This window comes from Thunnus albacares, chromosome 11 (genome assembly GCF_914725855.1).
Source record: "Thunnus albacares chromosome 11, fThuAlb1.1, whole genome shotgun sequence".
Taxonomy (NCBI): Eukaryota; Metazoa; Chordata; class Actinopteri; order Scombriformes; family Scombridae; genus Thunnus; species Thunnus albacares.
In genome coordinates, this window is record NC_058116.1 from 7,123,572 (window position 1) to 7,133,069 (window position 9,498).

General features: G+C 40.8%; 2 protein-coding genes and 1 long non-coding RNA gene across 3 annotated transcripts; all 3 read right to left on the reverse strand.

The window, feature by feature from the left end:
* Positions 1-281: 281 nt before the first annotated feature.
* LOC122992443 (acetylcholinesterase collagenic tail peptide-like) lies at positions 282-1,995 on the reverse strand. Its single transcript, XM_044366235.1, has 5 exons — positions 1,882-1,995; positions 1,729-1,825; positions 1,175-1,284; positions 889-1,008; positions 282-642 (listed from the first exon to the last, which is right to left on the reverse strand). The coding sequence occupies exons 1-5, from the start codon at positions 1,993-1,995 to the stop codon at positions 628-630; spliced, it is 456 nt and encodes a 151-aa protein (XP_044222170.1). The 3' UTR covers positions 282-627.
* A 464-nt stretch (positions 1,996-2,459) lies between these two features.
* Positions 2,460-2,998, reverse strand: LOC122991969. The gene is made up of 3 exons (XR_006405955.1): positions 2,806-2,998; positions 2,609-2,653; positions 2,460-2,496 (listed from the first exon to the last, which is right to left on the reverse strand). It is a non-coding gene; the product is annotated as an uncharacterized LOC122991969 (long non-coding RNA).
* A 1,456-nt stretch (positions 2,999-4,454) lies between these two features.
* LOC122992757 (collagen alpha chain CG42342-like) lies at positions 4,455-7,745 on the reverse strand. The gene is made up of 3 exons (XM_044366663.1): positions 7,677-7,745; positions 7,196-7,261; positions 4,455-5,805 (listed from the first exon to the last, which is right to left on the reverse strand). The coding sequence occupies exons 1-3, from the start codon at positions 7,731-7,733 to the stop codon at positions 5,626-5,628; spliced, it is 303 nt and encodes a 100-aa protein (XP_044222598.1). The 5' UTR covers positions 7,734-7,745; the 3' UTR covers positions 4,455-5,625.
* Between the last annotated feature and the right edge of the window lie 1,753 nt (positions 7,746-9,498).

Below are 9,498 nucleotides of genomic sequence, written 5' to 3' on the forward strand. Positions count from 1 at the left end.
CATATGTGACTACAGAGAATATTAACTTTTTAGTGAGGCTGTCAGAATCCTTGCCCTTTAATATTTTCCACTACAAACTACAACCTGTTTTCTACTGCATGCACAGAGATTAAACTCTGCAGCTTCTCAACTCCCTGCACGAGAGCAAACAGACGTATTTACAAAACTGAGAGAATTCCATTTATTCAGTTGAGCACTTAGCAATAAAGATAAAGACTAAACAACAGAAAACTGAAGGATTACTTCTTCAGTATGGCAATCTGATACAAAAGTATGACAGAGACAGTGATGTGATTTTTATTGATCTCTCTGTGGGATCTCTGCAGCAGCGACAGTATATACATGGCAGGACATGAAAGAAATATTGCATTCTAGAGTCATCACACAACACTTTTCAGAGCGGGAAAACATTACAATAACAAATATATAGGTGAAATTTTAAGTGTGTTAACAAAGAGAACGAGAATGCATAATGGCCGTTTACAATGCTGAGACAATGCACATGCATCTCCATCAGAGTTCCACCGGAGGAGTTTGGATGAATTGTGTTGCTCAAGGGTACATCGGTGGTTGTAATGAGAGAAGGCCAAGGATTCTTGTTTCTAGTCTGGGTGGGGTGGAGCGGGGTCAGTGTCTGGGTTCCTCATGGTCCACACAAGCAGCAGCATGATGATAGAAACAGAAGAAGGTCATAAGGATAAAGACATCATCACTGCAACTGAAGTCTGTCTTACATTCCCGTCCATCCAGACAACTCTACCACCATTCTCTCCACCCCACCTCCAGCTGCATGCTTTTACATATTGTGTGCCTGTGACTCTGCTAATGGCACTATACTGAACTGAGGTGTTTCCATTCTTTTTTGTGTGTTTTTCGTGCAGTAGTTACCAGTACGTTGATCCACTGGGATTCAGCATAGATGTACAGAGCCTGTCTGTCTGTCCGCAGCACCATCACATTCTGCCCCCGCAGCCTCCTCATCTGCTTCTCTCCATCTGCAATAAAAATCTGGGGAGAGACACAGAAAGAGGTCTATTTACATAGAGAATATTTGAAAATGTTGTGCAGCATCCCATACTAAACAGAATCAACTGAAAGCCCTTGAGATCACACACTGTGATGTAGCAGCTGATAGAGATCAAAATAAACAAACTAAACAGTGTGGGACACTGACCGCCTGGACGTTGTCCCACTGTTGCTGTGGGGTTTGAACCTGTGAACAGTTGCATGTGGCTGAAGGACCTTGACTTCCTGTGTCTCCCTGCAGACCTGGTAGGATGTACTCTACAACACAAGGTATTATTATCAGTCACTGGAGTCTTGTTCTTCAAATGCAGTTGAACTAATTCAGACTAACATGCTGTTATCAGGCTAAAATAATCCTGATATTTTGGTTCTTTGAATGCAGTTAGAGGATTGATTTCTTAATCTAAGATGAAGTCATCTTGAGTGAGAACAGTGTGCTCTTTTTCTAAAAAAAAAAAAAAAAAAAGCCAAAATGAGTGGAGAGTTGAATCCATGATCAGCATTCATTTGACTGGTTGTGTGCACATCATGTGATTGCTGTTACATGAGGTAGGTGTGTTGGGAAGTCCCTCGTCATGCACCTGGTAATAAGCCATCTGTTGGCACCCTCCATCATTCAAAATCTGGTATTTATCAGGTTTAGTGTCCTCTCCTTAACTGCTAGCTGGATGGTAAATCAGTGATGTTCCTGCAGTCACCCACCTTGTCCAGGTCGTCCAGGGTCTCCGGTCAGACCAGGCAGTCCTACTGGACCGGGATGACCCTGCTTGCCTGTAGGCCCACGATGTCCCTTCAACCCCTGGAGACAGATTGATACATGAATTCAAATTTGTGGTGAGGGGACTCCTGTCTCACCCACCCCTGGAAGAATTGTCTATTTGTAGAAAGACCATTAAAGCTGTTTTTCTGGGGCCTTATGTACACACACAACAGGGTTTTAAAGATGTACATGAAAAAGTTAGGATTCATGAACGCAAACCTGCAAAATATAACCATCTCAAACACATTATATACTGTATTAAAATCAATTCTCAGCTAACCATAAGATTAGAATAAGACCTCAACTATTATTTAACACACCATGCTCAATCTAAATATCTTTGACCACCAAAAATTAGTCATACACCATTTAATGATGTTCAAGCTTGCTAACAAGGTGACATTATCTAAACACAAAACCAGTCAGATTGATTAGTGATCTGTTCCCTTCCAGAAATACTTGGTTAATGTCATTCACTACTGTATATACCTACCATGGTTCCTCTGTCCCCAGGATCTGCTCTGGGTCCCTGCTCACCCTTCACCCCTGGTTTGCCCCACCGACCCGGGTCACCCTAGAACAGCACAGAATCCCCTGCCTTCACAGCTCTACTTATTTTCATAATGTTTTCAACTGTATTTACCTTGAATTAAATGTCTGTCATGTCAGCCTACCTTCTGTCCCCTCTCTCCAGCGATGCCTCGGTCACCCTACAGACACACACGTTGATTTGCACATGTAGTTTAATTGTTTTGTATCATTTTGTGTCACATTCTCCAGCAAAAAGCAAATGAAGGAAAATGTTTTCTTTTTTTCCCTCACCATCTCTCCGCTGAGTCCTATGTCTCCTTTCACACCGTTATCACCCTTAAAGATAGACACAAATAAATAAAGATGAAATAAAGATGATGAGAATTAAGTGACAATCAAAGAAAAAAAATAAGCATTGCTCTATGGAAATGTCAGTGGTGTTCAAAGTGTATTAAACTAAAAAGACATGCAGCATAACAGTCACTTACCTTGAATCCTTTTCGCCCTTTACTGCCCTGTAAATACACACACAGACAAGTGTAAATCAGTTGTTCACTGCTGTTACTTTCAATTCCATTCAATAAATCTTTATTGTCCCTGCAGGGCAATTCTGGTACAGCATAAAAAACATGGGTGAAACATACTGTACATACGACAGCAACAAAAACAATATAAACAACAAGTAATAGCAAACATCAAGTTTACAAATTGCAATGAGTAAGAAAAAAAGTGCATGTACTAGAGTATACAAAGTGCAACAATTAAAGGTGGACTATAGTTAATGGTTGATGGCAGCAATTGCCTTAGGAATGAAGGAGCCTTGAGCTCTGGAGCTCCTGAGCCTATACGGACCCTGTATCTCCACCTGGAGCGCAGAAGGTGGAACTCCTGGTGCAAAGGGTGGGATGGATTGGCCCGGGATGGAGGTGGCCCTTCTGACCAGGTTTCTGTTGTACAGAGTGGATAGACTGAGCTGGGACACCCCTGTAATCTTAGAGCAGGTGTTCACCACTCCCTGTAGCTTTGTCTTACTCCTCGCCTTAAGATTCCCAAACCAGCAGATAAGGACAAAAGTGATTCAATAAAAGATCTATAAAACAGAGTCAGAACCGTTTTGTCCACATTAAAAGAATTTAGCTTCCTCAGCAAAAACAGTCTTTGTTGTGCTCTGGAGTGGATGGCGTTTGTGTTGTACTCCAACTGCAGTTGGTCGTCGATGATTGTGCACAGGTATCTGTAGGTACTAACAATGGTAACTGTGTTGTCTTCTACGGCAGTCTGAGATGGAGTGGGTGGGTTTTTTATAAAATCAATCAGCATGTCCTTTTTTTGATTATATTCATCTTTAGGTAAGAAGCTTTATACCAATCAATAAAATCATCTAAGACCTTCCCATGCGCAGACTGATCATTGTGAAGCAGACTGACAACAACAGAATCGTCGTATTTTATAATATGCCTATTCTCATACAGGTTCCTGCAGTTGTCAGTATACAGTATGTACAGTAAGGGGGATAAAATACAGCCCTGAGGAGAATCAGTGGAGGAAAGCCACTCATCGGACAGGACTCCATTAACTTTCACTCTCTGGGGTCTGTTTGTCAAAAAGTCCAATGTCCATCCCACCAAGGAGAGGTCTAAGGTAAATGGGATATGAGCTAATCTGCCATGATATGGGGTTGTATGGTAATAAAAGCTGAGGAGAAGTTGACGGATGGGAGGCAAGCATGAGTTTTCCCTTGCTCAAGATGGCTGTAAAGTAGGATAAGTAAGGTGAGTGAAGCATCCTCCACCCCCCTATTGCTCCTATAGGCAAAGTGCATGGGGTCCAGTGTGGCTTCCGTTTTGTTAATGATAATAGATTTGATGATTCTCTCAAAACATTTCATCAGATGGGACGTGAGACAAACTGCTCTAAAGTCATTCAGCTCTTTGGCAAAAAAACAGAAGCTTTTTTCAGGGCATGGGTACCGTCTGTAAATTCAGAGAGGTCTGAATTATGTGGTGTGTGGCAAAGTTGACTTGCACAGGGCTTTAGAATTCTACCACTAATACAATCAGGGCTTTTTCTGATGTGGGTAGATTTGAGTGATTTTAAAACCATAGACTGCTGTAGAACTATTGGTTCCCCAGGGGACATAAGTGTACTGATACAATGGCATTCTTCTTTTAAGTCATTAAGTCCATTTACCAGATCAGTGTTGTTGTCAAAGGAGCCGCAGGGAATAGCACCTCCAGTAGCCTTCTCTTGCACCCCTGCCATAGTCTTAATCCCCTTCCAAGCAGATTTAATGCTGCCAGAGATAAGGTTCTCCTCTTTTTGTAGTTGATTTTTGCCATTTCCCGATTTCCCGTTTGACCTCCCAATTGACCTGCACTCTCTCCAAAACACCTCCTGTCTAGTAAGCTAGTTTCTTCTTATTTAAGGTGGCCTAAAGGGACTTGGACACCCAGGGTTTGTTACTAGGGTATATTTTGACAGGGGCCCTAGGGGCATTCATTTGTCCATCTCTGAAGAGTCCGAGAGATGACTTCTTCCCTTTGTAATACTATTTTGTATGACAGCAAATGGACTACAGTGTCATGATCAGCCTATCCAATCAGAGGTCTGAGGAGATCTCTAAGGGCATTAGGGATGGTGCCATAACATACGGTAGGGTCCAAAAGTCTGAGACCACTTTCCCATTGGGAAATCCAGTGTTTTGTTTTGCTGCATGGGGCAGTCAACATACTGATGGAAGTTCAGAGACTTGTCATGTCCCCCAGGATGAAATGGGGTGGATCCAGAGAACGTGATTGGAGGTTGTGAACCACGTCTTCTGCTTTGTTAACATCCACTCTAGAGTGGATGCACACCACTGATATGGAAATCTGTGGGACAGACACAGTCAACAATTTAATATCTGTCATTTACAGTTTTACACCAACAAGCACACAGCCTTGCCCTGAGATTTCCCTGTGATGGAAGGATCTCAGTCCAGCCTCAGAGGTGCACCGAAGCCATCCATAGCCAGGTCAGAGTCATTATCTCTTTCATTAAGCCAAGTCTCAGTAAGAGCCAGAATACATGACTCCCTGTACTCACATAGACAGTGCACATTTGCTTGTAGCTCATTGGTCTTGTTCGGAAGTGATTGGACATTGGCAAGAACCATGGTAGGGAGTGGGATGCCAGTTAGTCCTTGTTTCCTCAGCCTTTGTCAGATGCCCCCTCTTCCTAAATTCAGCATTATGAAGATGCTGGTGTAGGTTTCTTAGCCATTCACTACTCCAATGGTCCATTGTGGTTCATCGGCCTTTGGGAAGGAACTAGCAGGTTGGTTTTTCCACTGAAGGAGAAAATCCCAGTCGTATTGAATCCTGCTGTGCTGCTTGGTTTGCAGGAGTAGACCGCAGGCAGTATAGAGCAGAGTCCAGAAAATCAAAATATGGAGCCACTCCATGATGACTCCACTTTAGCTGGATACTACTTCTTTGCACTTCCCCATACTGTAAATAAACAAAATTAACAAAACAAATAAAACGTATAAGACGTGGACGGCACGGATGATCTGCTAGTTGGTACTAGCACTGCAGTCAAGTGAGAAGTGATTTGTGAAAACTCGGCACAGCCAGCAGCTGCTTGGATTTTGATGCGTGTCTATTTGCGTTGTTATGGTACCAGTGTTTGGAGTGGCCAAGAATGACGAAAGAGCAACAGCAATACTTTCTAACACTATATTACACATCATGATTCAATTAAGTTTTGTTGAATATGACATCACCAAATAAGTCCTAATTTGATAAAATTGTTTCCATCATAGAAAATTAAAGGGAAAGTCAGCTCAATTACATTATTTCAGCAAACCTCCCAAACAAAATAAAATATGACCATTTAAATATGAGAAAATTATTAATCATATAATGTCATTTGAGCTGAATTCGCCTTTAATTTTCTTAAAAACTGTACAGTAAAATAATTCCAAATTTCACATGGACATAGAGTCATTGTGAAGAGGATTCCACTGCACTGAAAATTTCAGCTTCTTCTTAAGGATCTTTTTTTTTTTGGATGACATTTGAAATATGAGGGAATCATGAATGGTATAATGTAATTTGAGCTGACTTTCCCTTTAATTTTCTATTATGGAAACGGTTTTAACAATTAGGACTCATTTGGTGACGTCACATTCAACAAGACTTCATGAGAAATTATTGCTGTTATGTGAGTCTTTCGTCCTTTTTGGCCACTCCAAACACCGATACTGTAACAATGTGAATAGACGCACATTAGAATCCAAGCAGCGGCTGTCTTGACCGGGTTTTCACAAATCACGGCTCACTTGACCACAGTCTGCTACTGTGCAGCGCCATGATCACTTTGTGAGTAGTGATGTAAACTGACAAGCGACAGAAGGTCAAGTCCCAAGAATTTCAGCATAATTCAGTTTTAGCAAAAACAGTTGCCACTCATGATGGCACCAGTGGAGCATTCAGACAGTAATTAATCAAAAGTACTGAGGTTCTAAATACAGTATTACTGGTAAACTTGGGCAGGGTACATGACTTATATGTTCTAATGTATGATTTCAACACATGATGGACAACAGTTCATCAGGTTAACGGTAAATAAATCCATATAACTTCCATTCTTCCGTCACAATCTGTGTAAATAACAACCTACAAGTAGTGATGAATAACATCTCCAGGCAGTTGTAATTGTATTTGATGCTTGGCTTTCATTATTTATATCTAGCAATGGCCTGCTTTAGTCCAGCTCATGTGATATACAGTATACTCAGTCAGGTGGTGTATGATGACTTGGTTACATGATGATTTTTCTACTTCGCAAGTTGACAAGGGCTGACTGAATGCAGCATAAATCCAAGCTACAATGTACCTTTATCATCCCAGGAGTTCCTATGTCTCCATACAGGCCCCTCCAGCCTCTGTCGCCCTTCTGTCCCTGTGGAAACATTGTTTCATACATGAGCTCAAATCACAGTGTTAGTGTTATTACCTTAGAATTATACAATTATGTAAATTCATGTTAATACTATTTTTTTCAACATCTAATGCTTACAATCACTAAATGCAGTAACACTACACTATAAAATGAGCCTCAAACATTTCTTTTTGCACAACACAAGAAATCCTGTCAGTTGTATATAATTCTGTCATAAGTGTAATAACTACACTAGTATTATATTAAAACAGGTGAAATACATTAATGGCAAAAAAAATTTTCTACAACTTTTTTGCAATATAGGAATTCAAACACAAGTGCCTTTTGAAGTGTTACATAAACAGTATCTCGGATGCACCAACTGTAGGTCAGTGTATAATAGTGGGTTCATAGACATGGACAGGCATAGTATGACCTTTTCGCCGCTCTGGCCCATGGCTCCCGGTCGTCCTTCTTCTCCGTCTGGACCCATCACACCAGGCTGGCCCTGATGTACAGACAACAGATTGACACAACTTTTCTTTTTTATTGCTATTTGCTTATAATTTGCCTAAAAAAGCCAAATATCTCCATGCGTACACAGTTTCAGATATGCAGCAAGATGGTGTTAAATGCTTTTGTGTGTATATTTATGTCTGTAGTGTATGTATGTGTGTGTGTGTGTGTGTGTATGAGTGTGTTAAATTGTACCTGGGGTCCTCTGGGTCCTCTGCAGCCCTTTAAACATAAACATCATCAAATTGTAGTGTATATTGTTAACGCAATATGGAAAGAAAACATAGTCACTATAACAATTATAATGAATGACAGTTGTACTTTTAATTTGTGTGGAAAGAGCTCCCTTACTTTACTGATTTCACTACTTTAAATTACATGTATCTAACATTGTTTTGTTGTCCCAGAAAGAACCAGAATTCATATTTAAGGTCTGTCATACCTTTTCCCCTTTAGGTCCTGTGATGTGTTCTGTTATATCAACCTGAGAAGTTAAAAACAAGTCAGTAGGATTTAGTGGTCAGTCATCATGCATGTTTTGTTGACACAATGACACACATTACAAATTTAAAGTCTCTATGTGTAGGATATAAATAGGTCACTCCTAAAGTTAGTATCAAAAGATACAGTATGGCTTTTACTGAACTTCAAGGAGAACTCCACTGATTTTATGCATCAAAGTCAGTTTGCAGGTCTTGGGGAGTACTACTGTACATGTGCCCTCAGTGACGTCACCGAGGACTTTAAGTTTGAGAATGAAAAAAAACCTGGGGGTGTGGAGTTAGAAAGACGTAAGGTTACCTGCAAAATCAGTGGAGAACCTCTTTTAACCTGAATGCCCTACAGTGGTGCACATCAGTTTGTGTGTGTGTGTGTGTGTGTGTGTGAGTGTGTGTGTGTGTTAACTCATCACCATCAGGTCTGCTTTCCGTTTGATTGGGGGAAACAAAGGAGGTGGAAGGGGAGGAGGGAAGAAAGCTTGACATTTCTGAACTGACCACCTGCTTCCTCTGCTAGACAGAAAACCTACACAGAAAGACAGACAGATATAGAAAAACTTAACTGAAACTCTCAAGTAACCTATTAATTTTCCTCCAACCTTACTGTCTGTTAGAGCAAGTGTTTAGTAACTGTTCTGTATTGTAATCTTAAATTCTTTGAGTGTAAACAGACCTTATAAGAGCTGTTGCTAGTTTTGAAGACTCTCTTACACGCCCTTTATCCAGATCCTATGTGGTCTGCAGTCATGATATATAGTCACTACATGACCTGAGCTCTGCTCCCAAACATGCCAGCTTTTTCTTCAATTGAAAGGGATCCCGGTCTTTAAGAGCTGTGTCCTTATTCATAAGGGATTACAATATTCTCTCTTCTTGAAACACATCCAGTTCACAATTTAGAGGAGTAATAAAGAGAAAAGCTACCAATATACTGTACGTGCTCTCTGTCTTGTCCTGTCGCCCGCATGAGTCAGTGCAACAATATGTGGGAAAAAATCATTACATCATCGTTTAAGAGCAAAACCGACCAAGTGCTGAGATGAAACAGAGATGACAGCTGAATACTATAACCGCTCAACGCTAAAATAGAGTGAGAATTTGGTGACAGATGGAATATGGGTCTCATTCCACCTGTTTTTTGGGCTCCAGGAAGTAACTCAAGTAATTGCTCTCATTGTCCTCGCCTGGTTGGACTCTAGGAACTGGCAAAATAAGGACTGTAAATGGTTCTTTATTAGTCTG